The sequence below is a fragment of the Suillus subalutaceus genome (assembly GCF_016647625.1).
Source record: "Suillus subalutaceus strain FC151 chromosome Unknown DFJ58scaffold_52, whole genome shotgun sequence".
NCBI classification, from domain to species: Eukaryota; Fungi; Basidiomycota; class Agaricomycetes; order Boletales; family Suillaceae; genus Suillus; species Suillus subalutaceus.
Genome location: NW_024540301.1, coordinates 233776 through 245862, shown reverse-complemented (window position 1 = coordinate 245862; position 12087 = coordinate 233776). Strand labels below are relative to the sequence as shown.

The following is a 12087-nucleotide window of genomic DNA, read 5'->3' as shown; positions in this document are numbered from 1 at the left end:
TTATGTGCGAGTGAATTTGAAAATGCGCAAGTCCTGTGTTATTTTGAAAAAAAAACTCGACAAAAACCCAGCGCTAGCAAAAATCTACCAAAAGTCTGTCAAAGGTGAACTATCAAATTTCAAATGCAATGCTCGCGAGTGAGAATCTGTGTTGAACTTGGGTACATGGCTCTCCGGTTCTCATTCATGATACTGAAACTAAGCTATGGGCGCCACTGTCGTCGGTCGCAGCAAGCTCATAGACATGGGATTCAGTTGTTATACTTCGACACGCTTGTATGCTTATAAGACACGCATGAAACAGTAAGGTCTAACTGCAGACCATAGTATAGGCGACATCCAGCGCTGCAAAATTCTCCATCGACTCGATTCCGACATCCTGTAAGTCGCTTTCTCCTTTGTTCCACGTCGTCGTCGTCTATCAGTCACTCGAGAAGATGCATCTAGACTCAGGTTACAATCCGCGCGATCGTCGAGAACTTGAATGGATTTTGGATCTTGACCGTGGCATGTAGAGCAGTAACCAACGCTGAATGTATAACAGATAATGCATCCATCTTATAAAACTTCATAACCCGGAGCTATGACCACATGCATATTGCACGCTGTCCCTTAAAGAACGCAAGCTAGAGATTTTCAAGGTGTGTCCGCTGTTCGAGGTCCATTGAGGAAGGCTATCTTCCGCTTACAGCCAGGTCTTTTCAGAGATCTTATATATCAACCATCAGCTGGAGTCACTGACGTTGTTAGGAACGTTCAATTCCATGTGTCTACATAGTGTAAGGTTAGAATGCCAATAAACGGGATTCTTTTTAGAAAAAGTTACGCAAGTTGAGACAAGCTATGGAGCAGAACATACCTGATGCGCTTGAAATAGGACCACGGATACTTGAGAGGTAGTACATCAAGCGCAGTAGTTCTCGCCACTAGGGTGACCGACATTCTCCAAATATGTATACGCCATACCAGACTAAGCACCATATTGCATGATCATACAACCATTTCGTACAGTTCCACATCCTGAATCTACCACGACAGACCTTTCAAGCAACCTGCATTCGCAGCCGAGACGCCTCAGCGCTCAGCTTCCATCCGAACCAGAACATCATCGATGTTGCGTTGCTTTGCCCAACATTAAGGTCTTGCTAAAGACAAGCGGATCAGTGGGATTGCTGTCACAGCGTGGCGGTGAGACATACGCAGGCGATGATTTAAAGTAATTTCAAGAATATTCTTGGTTAACTCCGCCCTCGCCTGAGAACACAAAGATTCTTTCTCCTTCTCATGAGGGCGTTCAAAGGCTTCTTTTGCCTTCCTCTTGAAGCGTTCCAACGGTAACTTCGCTATCCAAACAGGAAGGGTCCTCATAGCTTCTTCATATGCGAGGGCAGCAGTAGTGACAGCTGCCTCATATGCCTGGACGGCAGGGCTCACACCTTCCCTGACAACAGCTGCATGCGGAGACGCAATGTACTGCTCGAGAGCGACACGAAAAGAGTGAATAGATTCCTGCTTGTCCTGAAGATAGCACCGCTTGTCGGAAATGTAGAAAGAGTGTTCGAAGATAATGACAACAGCTAATGATCAATAATAAGTAGGTTCATTGCAACGTAGCTTCGAAAATCACCAGAAATGAGCTGAACATAGTTCTCCAAGGGTGATGAGCCAGAGGCCTGGCACATTCGCAACATCAGAAATATGTGTACAATCAGTGACCAATTGGACATACCACAGAGAGTAACCTAGACCGCATCTCTTCACGATGATTCGCATACATCTGGTCAAATCATGGTGGAAAGTTGAATATCTTCCGCCTCTGCTGAGGATCGATACACCCACATACTGCCAATGTGTAAAATCTTCGGTCAGCATGGCCCGAAATCAAGAAAGGACGAAGAAACTAACTTCCTATTGATGGATGAGCGATGTCGTCGGTGAGTAACACTGGAAGATTAAAATACTCACAGTCTGTTAAGGGATGTGCGATTTCAGTCGAAAGCAAAGCTCGAACTCAACGGAAGATCAGCACACTGACATTCTGTCAGTGCATGAGTATTGTCAGTGGTGAGCAGTGGTGAAGCTCGATTGGGGGTGAAGAGACTCACCATCTGTTAATGGATCAACGATGTCATCGATCAGCAACGCCCGCACTCAACGGCAGATGAACACACTAACAATCTGTCAATGGGGATCGGTAATTTCATTGGTCAGTGATGCTCCAATTCGACTGAGGATCGATGTGCTTACATCCTGTGAACGGATGGGCGATGTCTTCGGTCAGAATGGCTCGAGCACGATGATGGATCGACCAACTCACAATCTGTTAACGGAGCAGCAACATTTTTGGTCAGCATTGCGCGAGGGTGACAGAGAATGAATACACCCACACCCTGACAATGTATCAATGATTGCATCGGTGAGGAAGGCAGGAGGTCGACAGAGGATGATCACACTCACAAGCTGTCAATGGATCAACGATTTCGTCGGTCAGTGGCTCAAGGTCGGTAGAGGATCAATGTACTGACCTCCTGAAGATATATCATCAATCGCTCTGGTCAGGAATGCTTCAACTCGACAAAAGATGAACGCGCTCACGTTCTATTAACGAATGGGAGATGATTTGATTCAGGAAGGCTCAAGTTCGAAGGAGGATCAAGACACTCACACGCTACAAACAGTGGGCAACGACATGAATCAGTATGACTCGAGCTCGAAGGAGGATCAAGACACTCACAGGCTGCGAACAGTGGGCAATGACTTGGATCAGCATGGCTCGAGGTCGATGGAGGATTAACAGACGTACTACCTGCGAGTAAACACCCAATGTAAATGAGAGCAACCTTCAAACTTTCTGATAATCTTACCCAAATATGTGGAAACCAGGCGCCCAAATTTGCTATTATCTCTTCATCATGACCCGTTCTGTTAGCAGAATAAAAAAGTTCTAAGAGTGTTCTGGACAATATCAGTCGCGAACGCTTGCGGCAGGTAAATGAAACCATGGGTAGTTACCTCTCAACTGCATATTTCATGCAGAGCTCCAAGTTTGTCTGCTGGATTGAGACGAATAATTGCTGCAGTACTTCACTATCCAGAGTTGCAACAGTGCGTTCGATGAGTGGCCCGCAATCTGCATCATCATCGTGCATGTCTAATGGATCAATGGTCATCATGTATCGCAACTCAACCATCAACTGGCTTACTGGGAAGACATACATGGCATTTTGGAGGCCATCGGACATTGTTGAAAACCTTCAGTTGTGGACCGTTAGCAAACGACTCCTTGGCATGCTTCGGCGCCAGCTCTTCAGCCTCCTCCATTGATGCTCCCTTCGATTTCAGCTCTGCATATGCCACATCGTAGAGGGCATCAAACTTTGTGAACAACACCATCACGGGAACTAAGCATTGTGAATTTGCGCATTAGTCAAACATCAGCGATGGTCGGGTGCGAAAGCTTACTGCTTCCAGTGTCGCACTGAGAGAAAAATTTCTTTTCGCCTTCTGTGAATGATCTGCTTGCCTCGTCCATCGGGATACAGTACCTATGTTGAAACTTTGAGATAGCGCATGTCGTGATTGATCAGTTGCAATTACCATATAGCATGGAGTTGATCTTTCAATCTGGTTTCCTTGGAACGGCCCACGATAAATGCCTTCACCTTGTCAAATTCGGATTCGCCGCCTGCTTCAAACCCGCGTGAATCGTGAAAGACAAATCCTGGGTTACTTTGAAACACCATTTCATTTTCGATATCGTGCTCTCCACGCTGAGAACGTGTCAGTTCATGTTACCAACTAAGAGTACACATTACCTCTCTGGATGCCGTGAAAACTGCAGCATCGATCTGATGTCGATGGGTTGGTCATTACTAGCAGCCTTTTACTAACATCATGAGACGCACCTTTTCTCCAGCGCCGTTATAGATTACTGGGTTGTCCCGTGTGTTGCAAACTCTCTGGAGGACTGTAGTTTTTCCTGCATTCGCTCTTCCTACAACGAGGATTCGAAAACGACCGATTTTCTCTCTTATCCTTGAGGGGCCCATGGGGAAGGTAAATATGATGGAGAAGCGTTGGTGTAGCCTTATAATCGATCACTGCAGTGTCTAAACCCGGCAAACACCTGCCAACCCCGAAGTCAGCATCTAGATTCAGTGGGCTTAGGGCAATGATGTACAGTACCATGAGGCGTACACGACGAGTCCTTGCATCGAATCGAAGGTGGCGGAATTTGTTCATGTTCAATTTGCAATTAGTTGGATCTGGTCACTGCAGCTGACGGTCTCAGGTCACAGGGTCCATGCCTAAAGGCCTAAGTGGTAACTTGAAGTTACAGCTAGTCAGGCTAGTCCGGCTAAAGAAGCACGGTGGCTTTGTACGAGCGCTAAAGCGCTAACTAACCATGCTTCTTTCTCTTCGAATCAGTCACAGTACTTACGGTTGCTCCAAGCCTCTATACATATTTTGGTACACCCTCGACCAATCCCAAGCCCGACACAGGCACGCCGTTTGACCCACATGTTTTCCATTTCATAACGAGCTGGGCGTGTGCGTGAATAGCTGGTCTGGGTACTACATGAGGACACCTCCCTTCAGCAAGGCTGATGCATGACCCACACTCGGCCTCTAGATAAATCTACCGTGACCAAGAAGAGTCGTCCCCAACTCGAATCAGGATTCAGAGTGGCTAGTTCCCTTGACGCTTCAACGCCGGTTTGCCCCCTCTACATTTCTGGTACAAGTTACTTCATCGACGAAATCATAAATCACACTAAATATATCCAATAGGTGTCATCGTCGATTTCAGTAACTCGGAAAAAGAATGTGGAGTCTTTTGAATTGCGGAAGTCGCCCACGCCAATCAAAAGCGGGGCAGGAAAGGCTTTGCGACAAACGTTTTCTCCACCCATGTAGGGACTCAACCCCAACAAATGTACCCACCTGATGTGCTATTGTGCTTTATCATAGGAAACTTTCTCTTGGGGATACATTTTCTTTGCAGATGCGGTACAAGAAATGGTTTGGGATGAAGGCTGAGCATGAAGACATTGTTTTCGACCCGGAAGACATGTTCCGTGTATGTGGTGCAAGAGAAAGACAAGGTGAAACAATAGTCATGGCGCCCTTGCCATGATCGCTCACAAATTCAACCTCACATGCACAGAATACAACAAGGTTCATAAAAACATCACTATCGTTGTCGAACTTTCCAGGAATCCAACAATCGAAGTAAGGTTCCATGTCTCGTATTGGAAAACATCTAAGTCATAGATTAGCAGGCCGAGCGACTTGTCTCTTATTCCGACGAAACCCTGGAGCTCCAGCCTACTACCGACGAAATATTCCGGAAGTGTCCTCAGTAAGTCTGGATCACCGTGAAAGTGACATTCTTGAAGCTGATGCCCAGGGGCTTCCAAGGTTCCGAATTCTGGTGATAGTAAAGGTATCAGGCTTTCGCTGATCTCAGGCCAGTGTTGACACGGTACCTCTAATAGACTGGCGTTGGCAAGTCTTCACTGATCAACCACGCATATGGAGTACAAAACGCGGTGAGTTGAGCACGACACTTCAACAAGCACAGCTACTCATACTGTCGATAGACCGCTTCGCACGATAAGCCAGGCGAGGTCAGTATCGACCACGAGTTCATCTCATCGCAGAATAACAAGTTTGTTCTCCACGACAGCAAAGGTTTTGAACCAGGGGAAAAAGACAACCTCAAAATAGTCCGAGATTTCATCGACAGTCGAAGAAAAATGCCTTATTCGAAAGATCAGTTGCATGCTGTTTGGTGGGGCCTCCGTCTTAATGCATCTGTACGGCAAGCTGACGGCGTGCAAGGCTTTGCTTTGAAATACCCCGCGCAGGCGGGCGCTTACTAGAGACCGGCATGGAGCAATTTCTCACATCGAAGCATGAAGGAGAGCTGGGAAACAGTACGTTAATGAATTGCTACCGCTCCGCACAGGTCACAGCTAACGCAGGTCAAAGTTCCCATTGTTGCCGTCTTCACTAGATACGACACTCCTCGACCGCGTGGAGCGAACCCTAGACCAGTCCTCTATCAAGGGTTTGAGCAAGGCGGCCATCCAGGACCTCACCAAGAAAAGCGCAGAAGACAAGCTACAAGAGGTCTGCATCACACCCCTAGAGAAATTTGCAAAATCGGATATCCCGCATGTTACGGTCTCTAGTGAGTGTCCCTACTGTGATCGTCATTACGTTCTCAATAAAATTTGAGGGTGTAATTCTTGCGTTAAGGCTTCCACATGTTGAAGGGGCCGTGCTTTCTATGAGGATAGCATTCTTGACAGCAATGTTGACAACCACGAAACGACGCCCTCTGGAACGGTTCTTGAAGGCAGATGAAGTCAGATTTGAAACTAGATCGAAGGCAGGATGGCTTCGTTGTACATTGAAAAACATCAAATCACTACAGAATATGGAAAATTATCGAGCAACAGAGAGTTTGGTAAATAACCTCATGACTGATGCGGGGTGGGACGACGACGACCAAAGAAAAATCCGCAACAGCTCACTCCTTCATAAGAAACATCTCCCGTTCGGCCACCTGCGACTTGCGTTTCCGTTGGGCGTCCTTCAGACATTTGTGTCCCCGGCACAGCCTGAGGTTGACCTGCTTGCGTCGAACTGCCGGCCTCGTTGCCATTCGTATGTTGCACAGCTGCAGCCGCTTCTGCGCGGGCCACTTCTGCTGCGGTGGGAGGGGAAACATATATTCTCTGCAAACATATTTATTTCAATGATATCAAAAAGGAGTGACAAGCCACTCACATTTTTTTTGCGACCGGCACCTACTTCAACGGTGCGTATAGAGCTTCTCCCTGAAAATAAGTCGAAATTACACCGTCGGGGCTCGAGCGGTATTGATTGTGATGCGTTTGGAGGTCGATCGCTGAAACGCAGCGAACCAAGAAAATTACGCCAATGAAAGCCAAATGGACTAGCAGGAGAAGCTGCGGGACGAGGCATGGAGTTGGTATCAGCGTCCCAGAAGTCATTGCTCTATACAAATGTTGGACTTGGAAGAGCCAAGAAACGAGAAATTATACAGACAAATTTCGTCAAGCCTCCGAGTCTGTTTGGCTGCTTCCTGGACACCTGACTAGCGTGCAAGATCTAACAAAGGAGTAAGCAAATGATCAAGGTGTTCATAACTGATTGGCGCACGTCATCTCTTGATCGAACTGGACGTCCCTGGTCAAGCAGTGAGATACAATGCGAAAGGGAAGCGTAGACAACTTACCTTGAGCTTCGTATCAGGTTTTGCTTCAACCAGCTGGATTACAACCACACCCCACTTAGAAAAGACACTGACAATGAATAAACAAACTCACATGATCATCACTTGTATGTTTGAGCGCTGCATCCAGGCTCCATACATATATCTTTCCATCCAATCCACCACTGACGATATATCTTCCATCAGGGGAAATGATAACAACCTCGAGTTCGTCGTCATGCAAGAGCGGGTCTCCAACTAGCTGATTGGTCTCGAGGTCCCAGATGCGTACTGAGTAGTCCCTTGCCGCGCTAACAAGATAGTGCTCATCAGGGGAAAGACAGAGGGAGTTGATGGGACGGTCATGACCCTGAAAAACAACGAGCTCCTTCCCATCAATCGACTGCCACTTTCGGATGGTGCGATCGGCTGACACGGAGAAAATGTGTGCGCCATCCTTGGACCAACACAATGAGATCAACACGCTGTCATGGCCCTCGATCTCCATAAGCAGCTCGCCGTCCTTTGACCACACGCAGATCACCTTGTCCTCCCCGCTACTTATGAATTTGTCTCCTTGTGGAGAGTATCTGACAGCGCAAACCCTCCCTTGGCCGGTCTCTATGGGTGGTGTTATTTGTCGACTAGTATTCGGGTTCCAGCGTCGTATGGTGCCGTCGAGCGATCCACTTGCTATCTCCTGGGCATTGGGAGACCAATCAATGCATACCACTGCGCCGCTATGCCCTTCCCCACGCTGCCCTTCCTGATGTTCCACAGCCGTAGCCTGCCATCTGCGCTTCCGCTCACGACCATCGATTCATCTGGAGATATTGCTATTGAGCCTACCTCTACCCCATCACTATTCCAAGGCCTCCCCACTGGCTCTCCGTCACTTGTCCACTGACGAATTGAACCATCGTGTGACGCGCTCAATATATTGCAAACTGGTGCCAAAACAGGCGAGGCTCCAAATGACTTTGGAATGACCCTCGATGATGCATTTTGGCGCCAAGCTCCCTGGTGGATGTTCAGGCGTTGGCTTCTTCCATGATGTGGTCCTGGTATTGTGATTGACGAAGTACGACCGACCGAGTGGTGAGATGTGCCATTCGCATCTGGGAACGAGTTGTTGGGTATCATCTATGTTTCACCATGAGTTACTCGGCGCTAGTGACACATTCTTCGCTCACCTAGTCGCACCCCTGGTAAAGGTCGGTTCAATGAGACCATTACGAGTGTGTCATCTTGATAGAAAATTATATCATCCAGTATCCTACTCTGCCACCATTGAGGAGGAAGCGCTCCATTCCCGCCTGCTTCTTGTTGAGTGATTCAGTAGGTATCAAAATGCGGTTGCTCACCTTCCCAAAGTGCATCCTGGCGATATTGTGCACCATAGCGTGGCGGATCCTTCTCCTTCGTCCGACGAGGTGCGCTAACCACCGGCGAGTTCGATGTCACTCCTCGTTCTCCATCTCTCCGTTGTGCTGATGTGCTTGACTCGGCCATGATGCTGGCGAAGAAAGTTTTTAATTACCGCAGTCTTTACAGATGCGTTGACAGAACTGAGTAGTATGGAAACTGAATTGTCGAGGGCGAGGAGAGAATGTGGAAGTGACGAAGAGACTGCTAGATACGTAGTTAGTTGTGCATACTGTATTTGCAGGCGTGCTTTTCCACCGCGTGTCCATCACTGAAATCAAGATCCGCTATAAACCATTGGGTGACTGGGTGACTTGAAACTTCCCGTAGGCAAAAATAATACAGGATAGAATATCATTTTACGCTTTAGGAAGGTGTGCCGCGATGCCGGTGTCATTTCGTCACCGTTTGAAATTCAACAAGGGCCACTAACATCGTATGTATATATGGTATATTCCCGCTACCTTTGGGGACCTATTAGCAAATATATTGGTAAGCTTAAGAGAACTCGCGCAAAAAAACTGCGAGGTCCAGAAGATTCCGTTATTCTGGTGGAGAGAGCCACCAAATCTTTCCAGATCAAGATCATTGCCCTCAAGGAGCGAGGAGATCTCGTCAGAGCTGAACACCATGCACACAATGGATAGCCGAAAGGGCCGGGCAGAGAGTGAATATGCTTATAGCGTGAGCTCTCGAAGAGCCAGTTCGGTAACCCAAGGTAAGGTGAGTTTGCCACCTTGAAACGATTATATAATGTCGGCATGGTGGTCCCGGTTTGAAGCCCGATGACGGAGCTTGAACTTCCCTTTGACATGTCTGCATGCATACCTCGGTATACGACTAAAGATCTACGAGATCGGAACGACATCTGGGCTAGTGTCGTGTCTATAGTGTTATCTGCTCAAGTCCACATTCTTTCTATGGCTCAGCAATCATCTCATGCAGACAGGGCGGTCTGGACTGACACAGAGACTGATCAGCTTGTCCAATACCTGTACGACAATCGGGAGAAGGTCGCTGACACCGGTAACTTCAAAGATGTAACATACAATGGTGCTGCAGAGGCTATTGCTGCGCACCTGCAGCAGGGTCCACAGAAGACTGGAACGATGTGCAAGACGAAATGGGGAGCAGTAAGTCATATACCAATATATCGCTTAGATATAGACTGATTAGATATTGTATAGTTAAAACAGATCTATAACGCTATTCAGAAGTATCGCCAGACGTCTGGTGTCCACTGGGATAATGTCAGAGGAGCCAATATCACGAGCGAGGGTGCAACCACGGTATGGAACGAATATATTACAAAGAAGGTATGTCCAGTTCACAGTGTCATCTACATTTTGTACTGGTAGCTTACTGTTTTATATCTAGGGAAATTCGCACATGCGCCCTTTTCGTGTATCGGGATGGAGATACTTTGAGCAAATGGATGATATCATACCAAAAAACAGTGGCGCGCGAGGGCGTACCAGGGTACCAACCGCATACAGCTCCCCCTCCCTTAAGCTCAAGCTCCAGCGCTAGCATACCAGCAGCTGAAAATCATACCATGGGCGCCACCATTGCTACTTCTAGTGTCAGTGCCGCTCCTGCTGGTCCCAGCGCCACCCCTGCAGTAGTTGCCCCTACTTCTATTCCTACTTCTCGATGTCCCGCCTCTATTGACAGCAATAACACCCTTTCCACATCCTTAGTATCTCGGCCTAGCTCCAAACGCTCTCACTCTGACATGGTTCAAGAGTCGACTACCTCACTTCCTTCTACCTCGGTTTCTATGCGAGACGAAGACCCTCAGATGCCGCTGCCTCCCTCTAAGCCAGGCTCTCTCAAAAGAGCAAAGACAACATCAGGCCGTGCACAGACTCGGAAGTGGTGCCACTGGGGGTAGTGGTACAGCGGATGTCAAGATGTCGAAGACCACCACTGCCGTAGCTGTGATGGGGTTCCAGAGCTCCGTTAACCGCCTAACGGATGTGATTTCTGAGCGCATGGTCTATCCCGAGGATCAGGGTGATGACCAGCGCTCAAGGGCCATGCAGATGTTGCAGGTTGATGATGCTGACTTGCCATTCACGGAGCGGCTTATGATGCAACAAGTTTTTGCTATGGACCCTGCAGCTACTGACATATATGTATACACAAACCACTGACAAGGAGATGCGCCATGCTTTCATTATCTCAACGGCCCAGCGGTTGGGAATCCAACCTATGATACTGCCTCCTGGGTCCAATTCTTAGCGGTACAATTGTCTTACTAGTTGCATGAATAAATGAATGAATTGTATGTGCTACTACAATCTCGTTGTCGCTGTCATCAAAGGAATCGTCTGACGAACCCCGCTGCTGCAAAATGCCTTGATAATCCTCCCACATGCAGCGCGCGATACGTTCACGCGCTTCCTTCATGCTTCCATCCTCTTCAAACTCCTCCTCGTCTTGAGGGATCCCTTGGTGCTCAGGGTTATCATAATCGAAGTGTTCATCGTCATCCGCGTACTCTCCTTCATCAGGTTTGTGGGCGCATATAAAGTTGTGAATCACGCATAACGCGGCAGGTATACGTGCCTGGATGGTCATAGGATACTCAGGTGACAGTAAGAGAATGCGAAAACGGCGTTTTAACACAGCCAAAGATTGCGCTCGATCACATTTCGAGCAGATGCGTGTCGCAAATTGAATAACTCTTCTTTATTGACTGGTCTGCAAACATAGAATAGATATTAGGAAGCTTCAAGTAAAAAGAAATAAAACATACCTGGTATTAGCACGCCCCCACTCAGCTAGATGATACCGGACACTGCGGTAGGGCACTAAGAGCTCGTGACACAAAGGGAACCCCGCATCTGCCAGAAAATACTTGCTGGGAGGGATATACAAGCCACCTGAACGAGCCTCATCATAAAGGCGTGCATCTGTAACAGATCCCTCCCAGCCAGTGAGAGCGTAAGAGAATGTGAGGTCGAAGTCGCAGGCGAAGAGACAATTTTGTGAAAGGAATCCTTTACGATTCCGATATGCAGGACGATCAAATGATGGGGGGTGAGCATGGATGTGACTACCGTCAATTGCGCCAACAGTGTCCTTAAAATAGGGCCAGAGCTTAGGGTCATTACGGATCTTGTGTGGGGCGTGGTAGGTGTCGTCAGGAGAGCGTACATGATTGGTGTAGAATGGGGGAGATGCGAAAATGGTCAACATCTTGCGGAAATATCTACAATTAAGTGTGAGCTCGTTAGTATCATATATAACAATAACAATTGACTTACTTTGAGATGGTATCATTAGACCGTTGAAAGCGCTCACCAACATGGCGGACGGTCAGTCCTGTAACACACGTGTATAGGAAGATGGCGAGTTGTTCTTCGAGGGAAACATAGCGCGAATTTGCATGACCCAAGGTGTGAAGTTCC

At 47.7% G+C, this 12087-nt stretch overlaps 2 protein-coding genes across 2 annotated transcripts; one reads left to right on the top strand and one right to left on the bottom strand.

Moving 5' to 3' along the window:
* Positions 1–978: 978 nt before the first annotated feature.
* Positions 979–1841, bottom strand: DFJ58DRAFT_788256 (uncharacterized protein). Its single transcript, XM_041390139.1, has 4 exons — positions 1730–1841; positions 1628–1673; positions 1200–1577; positions 979–1145 (listed from the first exon to the last, which is right to left on the bottom strand). The coding sequence occupies exons 1-4, from the start codon at positions 1775–1777 to the stop codon at positions 1135–1137; spliced, it is 483 nt and encodes a 160-aa protein (XP_041244022.1). The 5' UTR covers positions 1778–1841; the 3' UTR covers positions 979–1134.
* Positions 1842–5498: 3657 nt separating this feature from the next.
* Positions 5499–6019, top strand: DFJ58DRAFT_660371 (uncharacterized protein; the record flags this gene model as incomplete). Its single annotated transcript, XM_041382148.1, has 3 exons — positions 5499–5552; positions 5604–5794; positions 5845–6019. Coding segments are annotated over 3 exons (420 nt in total), but the record flags the coding sequence as incomplete, so codon positions are not given.
* Positions 6020–12087: the final 6068 nt, after the last annotated feature.

Bases quoted from the DNA above. Each gene is read 5' to 3' on its own strand.
- DFJ58DRAFT_788256 (XM_041390139.1), bottom strand. From the start codon at position 1,777: ATGTATGCGAATCATCGTGAAGAGATGCGGTCTAGGTTACTCTCTGTG. The intron at 1,674-1,729 runs GTATGTCCAATT...CGAATGTGCCAG, and splicing joins GGTCTAGGTTACTCTCTGTG to GCCTCTGGCTCATCACCCTT. The intron at 1,578-1,627 runs GTGATTTTCGAA...ATTGATCATTAG, and splicing joins CTATGTTCAGCTCATTTCTG to CTGTTGTCATTATCTTCGAA.